Source organism: Pseudomyrmex gracilis, unplaced genomic scaffold (assembly GCF_002006095.1).
Source record: "Pseudomyrmex gracilis isolate BER0280 unplaced genomic scaffold, ASM200609v1 scaffold_261, whole genome shotgun sequence".
NCBI lineage: Eukaryota > Metazoa > Arthropoda > Insecta > Hymenoptera > Formicidae > Pseudomyrmex > Pseudomyrmex gracilis.
In genome coordinates this window covers 152,456-168,879 of record NW_018020845.1, presented here as the reverse complement: position 1 = coordinate 168,879, position 16,424 = coordinate 152,456, and the positions used below count along the sequence as shown (strand labels likewise).

General features: G+C 35.1%; 4 protein-coding genes across 9 annotated transcripts; 2 read left to right on the top strand and 2 right to left on the bottom strand.

Moving 5' to 3' along the window:
- The first annotated feature begins 484 nt into the window (after window positions 1-484).
- Window positions 485-4,289, top strand: LOC109859424 (vacuolar fusion protein MON1 homolog A). Of its 3 annotated transcripts, none has more exons than XM_020437687.1 (8): window positions 485-675; window positions 765-1,051; window positions 1,136-1,458; window positions 1,548-1,791; window positions 1,869-2,153; window positions 2,514-2,704; window positions 2,778-2,880; window positions 2,956-3,559. In XM_020437687.1, exons 2-8 carry the CDS (start codon window positions 767-769, stop codon window positions 3,094-3,096), a joined length of 1,572 nt encoding a protein of 523 aa, XP_020293276.1. In that variant the 5' UTR covers window positions 485-675; window positions 765-766; the 3' UTR covers window positions 3,097-3,559. The 3 variants fall into 3 exon arrangements, with proteins under 3 accessions (XP_020293276.1, XP_020293275.1, XP_020293274.1); XM_020437686.1 differs by lacking the exon at window positions 485-675 and adding an exon at window positions 4,201-4,289 and having other exon boundaries at window positions 682-1,051; window positions 2,956-3,106; XM_020437685.1 differs by lacking the exon at window positions 485-675 and having other exon boundaries at window positions 682-1,051.
- On the bottom strand, window positions 3,562-6,112 carry LOC109859425 (pre-mRNA-splicing factor 38). Its single transcript, XM_020437688.1, has 3 exons — window positions 5,917-6,112; window positions 4,497-4,864; window positions 3,562-4,350 (listed from the first exon to the last, which is right to left on the bottom strand). The coding sequence occupies exons 1-3, from the start codon at window positions 6,078-6,080 to the stop codon at window positions 3,998-4,000; spliced, it is 885 nt and encodes a 294-aa protein (XP_020293277.1). The 5' UTR covers window positions 6,081-6,112; the 3' UTR covers window positions 3,562-3,997.
- A 740-nt stretch (window positions 6,113-6,852) lies between these two features.
- LOC109859405 (MATH and LRR domain-containing protein PFE0570w) lies at window positions 6,853-15,577 on the top strand. 4 transcript variants are annotated; one of them, XM_020437654.1, is made up of 8 exons: window positions 6,853-7,290; window positions 7,587-11,161; window positions 11,539-11,638; window positions 11,735-12,659; window positions 13,302-13,580; window positions 13,784-14,500; window positions 14,600-14,720; window positions 15,026-15,577. In XM_020437654.1, the coding sequence occupies exons 1-7, from the start codon at window positions 7,065-7,067 to the stop codon at window positions 14,697-14,699; spliced, it is 5,922 nt and encodes a 1,973-aa protein (XP_020293243.1). In that variant the 5' UTR covers window positions 6,853-7,064; the 3' UTR covers window positions 14,700-14,720; window positions 15,026-15,577. The 4 variants fall into 4 exon arrangements, with proteins under 4 accessions (XP_020293243.1, XP_020293241.1, XP_020293242.1 ...); XM_020437652.1 differs by having other exon boundaries at window positions 11,539-12,659; XM_020437653.1 differs by having other exon boundaries at window positions 11,539-12,659; window positions 14,600-14,725.
- On the bottom strand, window positions 15,223-16,349 carry LOC109859406 (cytochrome c oxidase subunit 6b-3-like). Its single transcript, XM_020437657.1, has 2 exons — window positions 16,067-16,349; window positions 15,223-15,998 (listed from the first exon to the last, which is right to left on the bottom strand). Exons 1-2 carry the CDS (start codon window positions 16,195-16,197, stop codon window positions 15,764-15,766), a joined length of 366 nt encoding a protein of 121 aa, XP_020293246.1. The 5' UTR covers window positions 16,198-16,349; the 3' UTR covers window positions 15,223-15,763.
- Window positions 16,350-16,424: the final 75 nt, after the last annotated feature.

Below are 16,424 nucleotides of genomic sequence, written 5' to 3'. Positions count from 1 at the left end.
ATTATTATTATCATTATTATTATTATTGTTATTATTATTTATTTAAGGCAATTGGACAAAAGTTTTTAATGATTTTTTATTTGTATGCAAATTTAGAAACGAACACCTCTTCGAACTTTAACCGACATAAATTTCTTTGCAACATCTTCCAAATTTAAATTAATCAAAACATTTTTTTCAATTGATAATAAAGTTAGATCAGATGTTCTTTCCTGTGTCATGCTACTTCTTAAATAACTTTTAAGTCTCCTTAATACACTAAATGATCTTTCGGCACTCGCAACTCCGATAGGTAATGTTATGAATATTATAAATTTATAAATGTTTATCATGCACCGAGGGTCCGCAGATCCCGGGGCCCGTCGGTGCATCGCACCGGTTGCACCGACGTTAAATACGCCTCTGTGTCCACTAGTGTGAGCGAGACACACTGATATGCTCTTTCTCACACTAATGGACATTGTGTCGCCTGTGTGCGTAGCTGGAAAGCTGCCTTTGTTGCTTGTTAGGATGTAAAACAAAGATAGAATAACGCAATAGCGCTGATAGCGTGCTGCTCGAACGCAACCATTGTAGAATGACCTTTACTTTTTATACTGCCTACTTTCGTTGTAAACGGCCCTTAAAAGGTTCAAGGAGCCACGGACCACAGGAGGCACCAAACCAAACCTGATGGTTCGCTGTTATCAAATGTCACACCGTAATGTCTGTAACAAAAATTGGCGAGTGAGCGATTGACCGATGATAAGTTTCTTGGTCCATAGATATGGCTGCGAAAGAACAGATTGTTGTCGAGTCAATTGATGATGGTATAGCTGAACCTGGAATTGAGCCCGGAGCTTCTTCAGAAACGATGCTTGTTACTACTGACAGTTTTGATGATTATGAGCAAGAAATGAGTAGTAGCATCGATAGCGACAGACAAATTACGAAGAGCACTACCAACACTATATCCAAGATCCAAGACGATGATGAACACAACATTGCTACGCTCACCGCTACCAGTCCGAAAGAATCCAAAAAACCTCTTTCCCTCAGTGATGCGGAAATGGTAGGTTTTTTGTAATTTTTAAAATTTATATTCAATTATATATGTTTCCACAACATAAGTAATATTATTAATCTATTATTTTAGGACAGTGTTACACATTGTTTAGGTCAAAGTAATATAGACGGGGATCCGCTACATTGTAAAAAATGGTTAGCTCAAAAAAAACATGTTTTTATATTGAGCCAAGCAGGAAAACCAATTTATTCTAGATATAGTTCAGAAGACAAACTAGTCACAGTTATGGGAGTGATGCAAGCTCTTGTATCTTTTGTACAGGCTGGTAGTGATATGATTAGATCGGTACATGCAGGTGACACAAATTTTGTTTTTGTTGTGAAAGGTCCCTTGATTTTAGTAGCAGTATCTAAAACTTTGGAAAGTGTATCTCAACTTACTTTACAGTTAACGTACGTATTAGACACTTTATTTTGGTAATGTTTTTTTTTTTTTTTGACAATATATGCGATGTTTTTTGTATATTTTTGCTTGTTTGTAGGTATGTATATAATCAAATAGTCTCTGTATTAACACAGTCTCAACTAAACAGAGTATATGATCAGAGAAGAAACTTTGATTTACGAAGGTTACTAAGTGGTAGCGAAAGACTGATAGATCATTTATTGAACTTTATGGATAGAGAACCAGCTTTTTTTCTAGGAGCTATTAAATGTTTACCTTTACTTTCTTCTATGAGAAGCTCTATTACACAAACTATCATTCAAACTTGTGCTAAAATCAAGGTACAAAGCAATTTTTAATTTATATAATATGACAGAAACTCTGATACTACTTAATATACACCAAACATATCTTTCAGAATTTAGTATTTGCAATACTTCTAGCTAACAATCAATTGGTAACACTAGTTAGAATGAACAAATTTTTTCTACATCCAATGGATCTGCATATAATACAAAATCTAGTAGACAGTTCTGAGTCGCTCAAAACTGCTGAAAGTTGGACACCGATATGTCTACCAAAATTTGATTCCAATGGATATATGCACGGCCATGTTTCATATTTAGCAGAAGATTGTCAAGCTTGTTTGCTATTGCTCACTGTTGATAGGGATGTGTTTTTTGTGCTGTCAGAAGCCAAACAAGTAAGTTTAAGTAAAATTTATCGAATAATAAAACTTCATTTATTTATTTGATGCTTTCGCGATCCGGTATAAGAAGTGATTGAAGATGATTTTTGAATTTGAACCGCATTAGTGTTATTTCTATATATCGTTTTGTGAACATTTACGGCTATAAAAAAGAAACATCTCAGGCCAAAACCATTTCAGTATCAGACTACTCTTAAAATCCTAATGAAGTAAAAGCTGAAGTATCTCTCAAATCGTCGGTATAGAGATGACACTAATGCGGTGTTCAAACCTGAAAACCATTTTCAGAAATAAAGATCCACTTAAGAGAAAGAAGAGACAAGAGTGTGTAAACTATAAATTTATGTTTGTTAGAAAATAGTAGAGAGATTGAGACGAACAAATTGTCTAGAAGCGATAAACGAATCTATGAACAAACCGACGGTAACGACTGCTGACATTGGTTTACCCGAGATGCGGCATGTCTTGTACAAATGTAAAAGCACTGCCCAATTTTGGAACCCAGGACTTCAGCCACCTTACACAACAGAAGAAGAAATAGAACGGTATAAATATACAAAGTATTCAATAACTTATCTAACTATTATGTAATTTATTTACAATATTTTTTTTTTTTAGATTATTAGGTCTTTATCAATGTTTGCATCACAGATTGCATTCTCCTAGTCGGCCTTTGAAACTTATATTTCAGCAATTGGACAAAGAAACAATGTTGGCATGGGTAAGATAAAGCTTATTTCGATAAAGTAGTTTTTTTTTTTTTTTTTTTCATTTGAAAAACACTATTTTTTTCCAGGTGGCTTCTGGTTTTGAATTATACGTAACGTTTGAGCCTTTAATTACGAAACCAGATGCTATTGAGGCAGTGAGCAAGTTGTTGAAGTGGATAAAAAAAGAAGAAGAGAGATTATTTATTCTGAATTCGCCTACATTTTAAATATTGCTAAGTATGTTGTTTTCATTGCCCAAATATACAGGAGAAAGAGAAGAAAGAAGAGAGAGCGAGAGAGAGAGAGAGAGAGAGATAGAGGGAGAGAGAAAGGGAGAGGAAGAGAAATATCCCAAAAGAACACTTTTAAACTAATCGCGCGCGTGTATAAAAATCTTACACAAAAGATTTTGAAGAAAAGATTTTGTAAGTCTTCGAACAACAGAAATAAAGTAAAGTCAGTAATAATAGTGTTTTTTTTATTAATTAATAAAAAAAAATTTATATAAAGAATAAAGCAATTGTAAATTTGTAATTTTGTATAATAATATAAAACTGTATTTGCATATCTTACACTGACTCGTTTTTAAGAAAACGCAAATAAGAATTCGACTGTCTCATATTAATTTTATACATATATATATATACACATAAAGAAATATATGTATATGTATAAATATAATATTTATTTATGTATATGTATTTATGTAATTGTGAAATACATACATGTATATATTCACATAAATTCTATACATATATGTATTTGCACGTTTATATGTGAATCAATACGTACACTTGCATTAAATGTATTTTGTGAGCAAAATAATTAGTATTGAAAGATGATTAAGGGTGCGGTCAAAGCTCATCGCGGATGTTTCAAAGCATTATTCTATTTTTATTTCTCGTTAAATGTAGAATAAAGATATAGAATGAAACAATATTTGCAGTGAGACTGACCGCGTCCTAGGTTTTATATATATATATACACACACACACAGAAAACTTAATCATCTTTCAATAATAGTTATTTGATGTGTGTGTAACTAATTCATCATACAGTCGTAAAATATGTCAATATAGTCGTTTATAAATAACAATTGACAAAGATGTTTAATAATATAAACGTTTGTTAATGTCTAGCTCTGTCGCGTTCTCTTCGGCGATCTCGTTCTCTTTCTCTTTCCCTGTCATCTCTTCTGTGTCGATCTCGATCTCTGTCTTTATCTTTGTGAGATGACGAATGAGATTTTGGTGTTTTGCTGCGCTTGTGTTCTCTTCTGTCTCTTTCTCTACTTCTCGATCTTTGTTTTTCCTTATCAGATTTCTTTTCAGTTCGAGAATGTCTCTTGTCTCTGTGACGATCTCTATCACGTTCGTGATCATCTGTTCTTTTTCGAGATTCTTTAGACGAGAGAATTTCTTCTTCCTCCGAAGATTCTATACCGTCATCCATGTCATCTTCTAAGGCGGATATCTTTGCTTCTATTTAATAAATAAAATAAGATAAATAATTAAACAGATAATATATATTTGTAACCTAATATACAATTAAAGTACATTTAAAAATTAATTTAAAAAAAAGTTATATATATGTATATATACACGCGTATAAAAATTTATATACATACCTAGCTCATTATTTTCTTCTAAAACATGACGTTTTTGAATTCTTGGCAAAATAACATCGCAACTTCTTTCTTCTCTTAAAAGACTATCAATAAACTCATCCATGTGTATAAGTTCAAATACACCCTGTTTGTTTTGCGATCTAAGTTTTCTGTTATCATTGAATAATGGTTCAAGATATTTGTAACAGTCTAAGGAAGAGCCAGTCAATCTCATATACAGCGCACCCAAAGCTCGAACATATTTGAACTCTTCGTTCTTTATGAACTCAATTATAATATCTTTTTCAGGCTGTATTTGAAGCATTTTTAGTATAAGACAGAGAAATGGAGTAGGTTTTACATTTCCACCATACACTCCTCCTATGTATCTAAGAATCGTAAGAACAAAAATCTAAAAACTATGCATATAGTAATCTTTAATTCTAGTTAATATATCTCACATATAGCAAATCTGATAACTTGCAATATACCGCAGTTTATTGTACCATACTGCATTAGTGCATAGTTATGCACTTTAAAAAGGCTGCTATAAATAAATGTATTTAACTACAAATATGTGATACAAATTGTTTTAATGGATGAATTAAAAAGTGTTGCTACTTTATTTGATATAGAAATATAATGGTATATATTTAACCTTCGCCCGTAGACTAGGTCTTTTCCAGACCCACTCAAAAATTGTGCATTGACGTTTCTAGAAGTTTTTTTTTTTAAAAACACATCTTCAAAACTACTGGAGATTTTTTCAATCTGTTTTTTTTTATGAACGCAGAATCGTTGAAACTTCCGATTCGAGAGAAAGAAATTGAACAAATATTTGATTCTTCGCGAAGATAATCGATCTTAAATTTGCGTGAGCCTCACAGACCATACAGGTCTACAGTCCTCGTAGGTTCTTTGTCTACAGTCTCGAAAAGTTAATATAAAATATAAGCAATCAATATTTTCTTAATCCAAGTTGTGCTTCCGATGTTTTTGTACTTAGATAATTTTTTTGTAACAGCCTTTGATACGTACTGACGCAATGTAACGCACTTATCGAACTCGGTGGTAATTAAAAAAATTATGAAACAAAGAATCATCTGTGGTTTGATACGCGAATCAAATAAAATTTATTTTTTTTTCAATGGTCTAGTTTACACCGATCGCTTAAATACGCGTATTGAGTATTATATTCGTATATTGAATCGGCTTGTGGTCTCAAATGTATTATTTTACGTGTTTACGTCGTTATTACAAATGTGCTCGATACGATACGCGTGAAGAAGGCGTATCGTACCAGCTTAATACGACTTGTGTTTACACACACACATTATTGCACTCAAATCAAATTTAATATATATACTTAATTACATATCAAGCGATCGGGGTGTAAACTAAAGGCGCCTATAGAGGTTATAGTTTATTTTTTTTTACTAACCTTAATTCCATCGCTTTGTCGACCAAAAGTTCAGCCGTCAGAGCAAAACATTCTTCTTTCCAATATTTAGAATCGTATATGCGCGATCTGATGATTTTCTCTACCAAATATTGAGGATTTGTTCCGCGTATAGACTTTGCATCTTTTACCGTACGGTTTGCCATTTTCAAAACACAAATTGCGTCCCGAAATTCACCGGCACTACTGGCGCTACTGGCAGCGCCTGTGAAAACTTTAAAGGGTTGGTTCACAATTTGGTCATTGGGTGCGTTCAGACAACTCAACGGTTGCACAACGGTTGAGAAATACTCACTTCTGATTGGGTCATACTTTTGGAACCGCATCAGATTTTGAAGAATAGTCCTATCACAAGTGATGATCTCTCAACCGTCGAGTTTTCCAAACGTAACCAATGGCTTCTGTTTGTACAAAATTGCCGAATGCGCGTGATTGGTTATTTCTTTTAGAACCGTTTAATCACAACGTCGAGTGCGTTGACAAAGACGACCGACTCAATTGTTCCGCTTAAAACGGCCATTATACAACTATATATAAAGTTAAAGAGAGAGTGTGCAATTTCGATCACATTGTTGATTAGTTCGTTAGTGCAAATTAGGTGAACATACAGTTCGTACAGTGCTTTAAGATTAATTAATTAATGTTGTTTCTCTTTCTAGTGAACACGAAGTACGTATGTTTCACGGTAATTAATTGTGTGACTCAGCAATACAAAATTAATAAGATTCTTGCGTCGAGATTTGTATTTTATCTTTCTCTCACACATTTCGTGTCATTTTGCTCGGACATCTTTTCCGTCAAAGCGAAACAATTTTTTCACGCAACAAATGACGAGGGGGGGAGGGGAGGGGAGATTTTGTGAAGATTAAACAGAATTTTGTGTGTGTGTGTATATATATATATATATATATATATAATTTTTCATTTATTTAATCTCATAAGATTGTTCTTTTTTTAAAAACCTTTTTGAAACAAAAAATTTCCACATTTTTGCGAGACCTAACCTCAAACTTCGAAGAGTGAGTCATATCGCAAATTGGATTTGTCAAAGTTATAAGTTGTCTGGTACACATAGACCGTACTTTGTTATTTGTTAATTAATAATTACTGCGAGAGTGAGTGCGAATGATATGGCGAGTGATTTGTCAAGCGGTTGCATGGAGACAATCGATGTCTTGGATGATGAGAAGGAAGAAGGTGAAATTTCGTTGGAGGACGTTAGTTCTTCCGAAGAAGGCGGAATGGGCCATTTAACGTGCGGCTACGTTGTCAACAGAACACGAAAGTGTTCTGATTGCAAGTCCTGGCCCAAATGTGCCTCTTGGTGCACGATATATCATTCCAAGAGTAAAAAAGGTAAAAAATATACGTTTCTTAACACTTTAGCAGTTTATTTAAAGTAATAAATTATTATTTGTTTGTTTGAAGTAATAAAATAATTTATATAAATGGAGAAAGAGAGTAATATATAAATATATATAATTTAAGATTTATATAATTTATATAATTTAAGATTTTTTTATTATAAGACTTGACGTCAAATAAGTTTTAATATACATACTGATTAAATGAGAGTTGAGGAATAAGATTTAGATTGCTATCGTTGCTTTATAAATATCATAGTCAAGTAGAAGTTAATCTTATTTTATAAGATCCGGTCAAGGGAAAGGAAAATCAGCGAGTAAAAGAAGCGGGATGTACAGTGACAAAGCACGCAGCGCCAGCTCCGCAAGAGAAGAACGACGACCTTGTACCTATTTCCAGCGACAGTGATTTGGAAATTGTAGGCCTTACAGATACCTCTAATCGATCGAAAGCAAGAATAAAAAAGAAAAAAAGGAAAAAGGATTACAAAGATCTTACTATTGATGATTTAATTTCTCCGCAATCTCCTTCTATTGACTTGCATGTGAAAGATTTTAATAAATTAACGCTTTATAGAGAAGTAAGTCCGGTGCATAAGAATAACAGATTGAAAGTGATTTTGCCAGTTCGTAAGCACAGATCTCCGATAAAAACTCGATCTCCATTGAAGGATTATTCTCCAATACATAAGAAATCTCCGCGAAGACTCAGATCGCCAAAACGGAATCCGCTGTATCGTTCGCCCACGAGAATACCAAGAAAACCGTCGAGACAAGATTCGCCTGCTCGAAAAATACGTTCTCACGTTAACAAACACGACGACGTAACGCGATTGTTGAAGAGAGTGAAACGTCTTGACTCTACACATTCGCCGGAGTCCAACGCTAATCGAGGTAAAGTCCATCAGTCGTCATCTCTGATGGACAAACTGACAAACATGTTCAAAAGAACGCCCGACAACGACCGCAACAACACAACGCATTTGAAGATGAAATCAAAATGTCAATCCGAGTCCGTCAATCGTGACGAAGCTGACGATGAAGATCTAGCGTTGTTGCGACAAAAGGCATTAGAGACAAAGCAGAAGAAATTCAACAGACCGTTAGATCATCTGGCGGATATGGAAATGGATAAGGAATCGATCGACGCAAAAAATGACGATCAAGACGAAGAGGCTCTGCAATTGCGCATGATCGCGCTTCGATCTGCGATCATGAAGAAGCATCAGAATCGAGTGCAGCGTGGCATAAGAGCGAGAAGAACAACTCGCAGCGAGAGTCCGTTTAGTCAGAGTTTTCTTCTCGAAGACGTTCCCGCGCCCAGCAACGAATTGTTGCAGTTCGCATCACCTCCGTGTACACCTCCACAGAATAACAATCACACCGAAGACATGGAATTGGACACGGACGTCGAGAGAGAAAAAGAGAGGTTGCCGTATTCTCCAACTGATAAAATCGTACCTATTGATGCGGCAATGTTGGGCATTGAGCCGTCCGATGTTTCGTTTATCAACGTAAATGAGACGAATAAGAGTCCAATTTTCAACGACACCAGGCAGAACGACGATGTATTACTATCAACCGATATCTCGTCGTATTACAACGAGTTTGTCGATCCTAAACCGCCGGATAACTATTGTTATTCGTCGTCACGAAACGATAGCGTTATCATTCCCACAGGTATTAACAATTTGATAAATAATCCGAAACATTTTCATAATAACATGTGCGATTTGATAGATGGTATTTGCTGCCGAGGAAACGAGACACACCATCTTTCGATCACGGATAACGCACACGCGGATACAACATGCGCGTTTCCGGAAGACAAAAATTTTCCACCACGCACTTCGATAATTTCGGATAATATTTCCGTCTCTCCGCAAACGCATCAAATGATGCAACCACCCGCGAGCACCGTTCTGTTCGCAAACGCGGATTCGGTATTTCGAAACGACAAGCATACTTACGAAACGCATACGTTCAGCGGACATTCTATGAAATCTTCGACCACGTTTGCCGCGGGATACACCGAACTTATATCGTCAAACGGATCGACAATCTATAATTTTCCAAGAGAGACGGAAACAGGTATTGAGTTGAGTCTTGCCGGTGGTAGCAAATGCGTACCGATCAAAGACTACATTCCAAAACCGACCACGTCGTGCCAAATCGTTGCCGAAGAGGAAAAAGTATCAGACATGCCGGACGATGTCAAAACTTCAAACAAGATACCAACGTTAATCAATAGAAAGCCGGTACATGTGCAAGATTTAAAATTAAACAAACAACCGTTACTTTCGTTGTCAATGACAAAAACGTCTGAAACGCAAGAGATTTTTCAGAATGTTAAATCTGTAACCGTTAGCACAGACGTGAAAAAAGACAATGTCGTATCTGTGAAATCTGTGAAACTGCAACCTACGAAAAAACCCACGTCTGTGTTACTGACGCCTGTTGTTGCATCGGACACGTCTATGGACGAGACGTCGTTAAATGTTTCAGAGGATCGAAGCGAAAGTTTGGCGTCTATCAGAAACAAGCGCGAAGCTAATAAGCTGGAATATCTTGCTAATGTTGATAAGACACGTGTGTCAAGTGAGAATAATTCCGAGATTTCGTCGGAACGTAAAGTGCGAAAACGTGTCAAAAAGAATTTAAAAAATATTGAACTAACTGGTAAGAATATTGACACTACTACGCAGTTACATAAGAAACACAAAAAAAATTCAGACAACGACGCAAATAAAAATGTAAATATTACAAACGCGTCTGATTTGGAACCGCAAACTGTTGAATTCGACAAAGACGAGAATAATGATAACAATAAATTGCAAGAAAAAAATCGTAACGAAGAATTGTCGAAGAATCGTGAAGGTGTCGTTGAAACTGAAAAAAATTTATCGGATAATTACAGCGGTATCGAAGTACAAAACAAAGATGCGAAAAACAACAACTATACGTTTCCGATGAACGAAGAGGAACAGAAGAAGGATACGCGAGAAAAAAATATCCAATCTTATTGTTCGTCAACAAGTAACACGTCTGACGTTGAAACAACGACAGATGTTAATGATAGAAAATCAAGTGTCGACGAGAATGACGAGAATGCGCTGCGAGCTATATTATTAGCTTCTCTGAAAAGAACAAAACCAACTAACAACGCGAATGTCATTTCAATAGCTCCAACAATTAATACAACAGTCTGTGGCGCGACAAACAACGTTCAAGCGCCAATGCAGAAATTAACAAGTCCCGTAGTGTCGTCTGCGATCAGCACGACGAATAACGCGTCGTTGTCGTCGGTGTCGTTGAGTACGTCGGAAACTAATAAGAAGAAACTTAATAATGTATCTACCTCAGTGCTTCAGAAAAGGAGCAGCAGCGTTATTACGAAAGGTCCGTTGAAAAAGATGATAAAGAAAACACCTACCCCTGCGAGTACAAAAGTGCTAAATAACGCGAAGAAGTATCAGAATATGATAGTACAAAGAAAATTGAATTTACGGAAGCTCGATAATGTGCGTAACAGCGCTAAGTCTAACGAGTGGCCTAAAACATTGCACGGATCCGATGCTCAACGATTTGTGATAAGTTTGGGATCGGACACGGACAGCGAGTCTGAGAGTGAAAAACGTAAAACTGTTTTGCCTAAAGGAGAATGTCTGGTGCAGGATGATTTCGAGAAAAGCGTGCAGAAGTTCTTGCGGGACATGAGAAAGGAACAGGAACAATCAGCGGCCGCGGCCGCTAAGCCCGCAAGTTCGTCACCTCTGTCCCCGCAAGTAGCAAAGCGAGACGCGTCTCCGGTATCGATACAAATAGAAGCGGATAAGAATTCGACAAACATGCACACGCCGTTGGTAAGACGCCATCAGTATTATTCATTACATTTGATTTAATTATTTACAACAGATTCTTCCAACTGATCACGTGACCGCACAGAGATCTTAGGTCTTTTTACCTGAACTGACCGCACTAGTTCAGAGTTCATCTTTTTTTCACTCTGCACATTGGAAGAAAACAGATAAACTCCGAACTAGTGTAGCAAGTTCAGGTAAAAGGAACAGACCTCTTGGTGGCGCAAACTCACAAACCGTGTGCGCGAGCGTTGGAAGGTTCTGATTTGACAATGCTTAGAAAAAAAATAGCACACACATTTGTACAAAAGAATATTTATATCGAAACAAGCTGACTGATACATACGCAAGAAATGCCTTTGCCTTTTTCTTTTTTACAGGCTGTGAGACATCTTCCTATATCGCAACAAGAAGAATATCGTCGTTTGAAGCAGCAAATTTTAGAACGCGAAAAGTTGAAGCTACAGCGAACAATAGCAAGTAATATAAGTAAAAATAATAATAATAATAATAATAACAGTAATAATAAATTAAAACTAAACGCTAATGCGACGGATTTGTCGATAAAATCTTCAGCGGATGAAAAAACAACTATGCATGTTAAACAAAATCAAATTAAATTGAAAGAATTAGAGATGGATAACCAACCGATGGATACCACCAAGAAGAAAAATATCGACGTGGTATCGCAGAATGTGACGTTGTCAAATGCATCTCGCATAGTTGCTACAAAATCACATCGCGCAGAGAATATTATTAAGCACACCAATTCCATATATCAAGCTAAAGAAATCAAGAAAACAATACAACCGACCAATTTCAGCGTGCGAATTACCAATGAAATTGCACCAAATCACAATGCTGTTGAAAGCAAACCAATTGACAATTCGAAAAACGAAAAACAATCCGACAAGCAACATCATAGACCTGCTTTGAGAGTTTTAAACAAAGACAAAATAAATCAGAAAAATGTTCAAGTTATGTTGAAAGTTGATAAAATCGGACGAGTCGTCACTTTAAGCGATAACAAATTATCCTTGTTACACGATACACCAGGCACCAGTCAAAGTGAAAAATCTATTGAAAATAATGTTGGTACAGAAAGTTTGAACGAGAAGGACAAAACTAATGAGAACAACAGCAACAACAGTGTGTTTGCTAACGCATCTACTGTAAATCTTTCTGACTTGTCTGTAAGTTCGAATGAAAAAAAACAAGAACTTGACAATACGTTAGTGACTACGATGTCGCATTTTCAATATGAGGCGGAGTGCCAGCGAGAAATCAATCGCAATAGTTCAGCAGCGTTGCCAGTTTTGGAAACTAACGTTAATAACTTTTCTCGTTTGTCTGAAATAAACGACAAAGGTGACAGCACGGATGACGAGGTACTTAAAAAGGATACGGAAACTGAAGCAGAACTGAATACATTGGCGAATCTTTCAGAAGCAGAACAACAACAGTATTTAAGAGATTCCGAGCACAAATTAGTCGCAAAACGGTAACTAGAATTAATTTTTAGAAAAACTACATACGAGTGGGAAAGTTTTACTCTACAAGCTATAATTACTTGTCAATCGATGATGTAATAAAATTTATGATAACACATTTGCCTTTTATTCAAAATATCAAATGGTCTGAATAAAAGGTCGCGCACAAAACGGCACGGAACGGAACGTGTTAACGATAAAAATATCTCCACAACTCTGCCACACATGCCCCATTTAAAATTTTCCGACTCCCCTCCTCTCTATCCCCCGGAGTTGAGGAGAAATGTTTTTGTGATTAAGTGATAGAGACTATGATCTCATTGTATATTTCTATAAATTTCATTTCTTCATATCTTGAATCACTCAGAAATATTTAGGGTATAGGTTCCGGTATTTTTTTCTCCACTCATATATGTATATATGTATACATGTATATACATATATGTACATATACATGTATATATATACAGGGTGTCCCATTTTAAAAGATCTACTCAAATATCTCAGAAACTTTTGTCCAAAACATTTGTCGATTTATCGTTTCTGAGATATTTGAGTGGATTATTTAAAATGGGACATTCTGTACATGTGTGTATATATATATCTATATATCTATATATATATACATGTGTGTGTATATGCGTGTGATGCAGGTATAACGTGTTAGATCATTTAGCAGAAATGTCAGGTAACTTACGACAATGGGACATGGAAAAGGATTTACAAAGCAGCTTAGCCGCAGAAGTGAAGAAACTTAAAGATCAACTGAAAATGGCTGAGAAAAAATTACAACAACAACGCGACCGCGTTAACAACATGGGCTTAAAAGTTTCAAGCGCGAGACAAAAAATTAATAACGGGCGACAAGAATACTTCAAGTTGTCAAAAATTTGTTTGGCTCTAGGTAACCGGCTCCTAGGAAAAAATTACAGGTACATAAATTTTTTACAAATTTTTTTACACATTGTGGTAAATAATTTTTCTGTTCAGATTGATCTAATCTTCACATTTTAGCTGTGTAAATATTTTTTTTTTTTCAGACACTCTATATAAAAGAGAAACTTTTTTCTGTATATCTTCTTTTTTTTGTCTATTATCTCTTTCTATTACCTATTTCTATTATGTATATTTTTAGATTACCAGAAGCAGGAGATCAACTTTTGAGTGACAAGTTCAAGGAAGTGGCTGGTCACGCCCGCCAGTTTACCAAGAAAAAACGAAGTCAATTTAACGAAACTGTATCTGAAAATTGCAATTCTAATTTGTCACAACAAACGTCAGCTATCTTAGAAGAATCCAAGGTTACGGTTACGGCCGAAGAAAATCTATCGCAAAAACAGCTAGCTGATGCAGAAGGTTTAAAAAATAATACGTCAAACTTGAAACAATCCAATGAACTTGAAACAATTCATAACGAGAATGAAAATGAGAATTTATTAATATCAGAACTTTCGTTAAATCTTTCGCAAATATTTTCAAACAACCAAATAACGTCGGAAAAGAGAAAAGAAACTTCGACAAATGTGTCAGGATCTCGGGGCAATGAACAAATCTCATTTTTTAAAGAAAATAATATGTTATCTTCTGCAACAAACTTAAGTAGTATTGAAGAAAGTCCGATTGAAGAAAGTAGAGAACATTTGCAAAAAACACAAAGCGTAGATATTTCTGACGACATCACAACTTCAGAGTTAGAAATATCAGCGACAGATTGTTCTTTACATCAAAACGACGAACAGAGTAACGACGGAACGGACTCTTTATCACCACTGCCGGCACAGACAACGTCCACAACGAAAACGTCCGCAATCACACCTTACGTATCGATATTGGCGCATTTAAAGATGCCAAGGTGGGTCTCTCTGTCTTCGAAAACATACATAAATTAACGGTGGATCATCTGTGAGCCATGCTAAAACTTTTTCGCGGTTTCTTTTGCCCTTCTTATCAGAAATACAAATCCTCATGGAGTTCTATGTCCATTCGAAATAATGGGTGTTTGCAGAGATGAAGATTGCGAATACATTCATCAGTCGAGAAATCAAGCCTGAAACAACTTTTTCTGAACATACGTAAGGTGGTTCTAATTTTCATAAAGTTAAATACATCGATACGTAATGATTGCATTTAAATTTAATGAATTAAAATATTGACAATTGTGTGTGTGCATTTTACCGCGTACATACAATCGGAGATAAAAAAATAAAAAAAAAAAAAGCATAACATTAAACGTACCACAAGAATAAATTTTTATTGCGATGCGCTACTATTTTTTTTCTATTTTAGTTAATTTTTGGAAGAGCGGTAGCGTAATACGCGAAATAAAGATATAACTTTTATTTGTTCAAGTAAATGTCTTCGATTTTGTCTTTTGCAGATGTTGCACCGGGATAATTTATTTCGAGAAAATAAATACCGGCGAAATGTGTAGATGACATTACGATTTTTATATAAAGCAGATACAACACCTGAAGATTGGTAAGTTATCTTCAGCCACGGTAGGCTCTAGTGCACAATCTTAAAAAATTTACTTGCTTTAGTTTTTGTAAAAAAAAAACTTTATATTTTATGTACTTTTTTTTTTTTTTTAACTTGCGCTATACTACTATGAAAGTTTAAAAACGGTATTATCTCGGTCTATAAAGAGACCATCTTCTGCGAGTGTACAATTTTTACAAATATTGTAAGAAAAAGTGTCAAAAAAACTCCAAGCAATTAATAGTGTGGGAAAAAAAGAACAGAGCAATTCGTTGTCTGTAAGAAGAGAGTTGAGTTCTGCAAGAGAAGACAGATCAGCAACGTACACAAATCATCAATGGACGACTTACATCAGTTTTTTTTTTTTTTTTTTTTTCATACTTCGATATAAAAGTTACATTATGATATAAAATCAATGTACCTGTATATAATAAAAGATATATTTTTTTTTACTTCGAATGTGTATTATACTCTATAAATTTCCCTCTTTTTCCTGCTACAATTCTTTTACAAATTTTCTTTGCGGAACAGTTACTGATATTTTTAAATAAGTTTTTTACATACGGTGATTAAAATATATTAAGTGATTTCTTGCAATATTAACCAAAAATGTTTGGATTTTATTCAAAATTTAAATTTATTCGCCGTATTTGCTACCGGGAAAAGTACCTTGAGTTCTGTATTTATGCCAAGCTAAACGGCCTGTGAGTCTGAGTTCGTCCCACTGTTGCACCCAGAAACTTGGACATACAGATGTGAAAACATCTTTGAACCATTTGCACGCGTGAGTATCTTTCCCTAGAATGTGCTCACAGCGATAAAAATCAGTATACATCACAAAGCATCTCTGTGTCTGATTTTGCTGTTGAAACCTGTAAGATATCGATAAAGATTGAATAAAATCTTTTGACCTGAATATATTTTTATAAATTGTGCGTGCCTTGGGTCGCTGCCAGAAGACCACAAACTCATCTCTTCGCTCTTTTCTCGTTCCACATCTTTTTTTTCCTTAAGACAAGGATGATCCTTATCCACAGCAATAATTATCTTTTCTTTCGAATTGTTTTCCATCTTTTTTCGTTAAGTACGTATATTATTGATATTATAATTTTCTGTTGTACTTTACAAATGTCTTGAAAAAACGCTATCTAATTGATCATTTTTCAATTTTTTTAAACAAAACTTCGTATATGTACATTTAAATTGTTTGCGACGTCATTTACACACGCGTGCGCGCACGTTCGCACATACACACACAAAAAAAGAAAAATAACCGCAGAGAATATCTAAAATAATTT

What these genes read in the sequence shown, in the direction of transcription:
- LOC109859424 (XM_020437686.1), top strand. Translation starts at nt 767, where the DNA reads ATGGCTGCGAAAGAACAGATTGTTGTCGAGTCAATTGATGATGGTATA. An exon ending in TGCTGTCAGAAGCCAAACAA is followed by an intron (nt 2,154 to 2,513) that starts GTAAGTTTAAGT and finishes TATGTTTGTTAG; the next exon opens with AAAATAGTAGAGAGATTGAG. An exon ending in AAGAAACAATGTTGGCATGG is followed by an intron (nt 2,881 to 2,955) that starts GTAAGATAAAGC and finishes ATTTTTTTCCAG; the next exon opens with GTGGCTTCTGGTTTTGAATT.
- LOC109859425 (XM_020437688.1), bottom strand. Translation starts at nt 6,080, where the DNA reads ATGGCAAACCGTACGGTAAAAGATGCAAAGTCTATACGCGGAACAAAT. An exon ending in GACAAAGCGATGGAATTAAG is followed by an intron (nt 4,865 to 5,916) that starts GTTAGTAAAAAA and finishes TACGATTCTTAG; the next exon opens with ATACATAGGAGGAGTGTATG. An exon ending in AGAAGAAAATAATGAGCTAG is followed by an intron (nt 4,351 to 4,496) that starts GTATGTATATAA and finishes TTTATTAAATAG; the next exon opens with AAGCAAAGATATCCGCCTTA.
- LOC109859405 (XM_020437652.1), top strand. Translation starts at nt 7,065, where the DNA reads ATGGCGAGTGATTTGTCAAGCGGTTGCATGGAGACAATCGATGTCTTG. An exon ending in CAAACATGCACACGCCGTTG is followed by an intron (nt 11,162 to 11,538) that starts GTAAGACGCCAT and finishes TCTTTTTTACAG; the next exon opens with GCTGTGAGACATCTTCCTAT. An exon ending in GCGCATTTAAAGATGCCAAG is followed by an intron (nt 14,501 to 14,599) that starts GTGGGTCTCTCT and finishes CCTTCTTATCAG; the next exon opens with AAATACAAATCCTCATGGAG.
- LOC109859406 (XM_020437657.1), bottom strand. Translation starts at nt 16,197, where the DNA reads ATGGAAAACAATTCGAAAGAAAAGATAATTATTGCTGTGGATAAGGAT. An exon ending in TCTTCTGGCAGCGACCCAAG is followed by an intron (nt 15,999 to 16,066) that starts GCACGCACAATT and finishes GATATCTTACAG; the next exon opens with GTTTCAACAGCAAAATCAGA.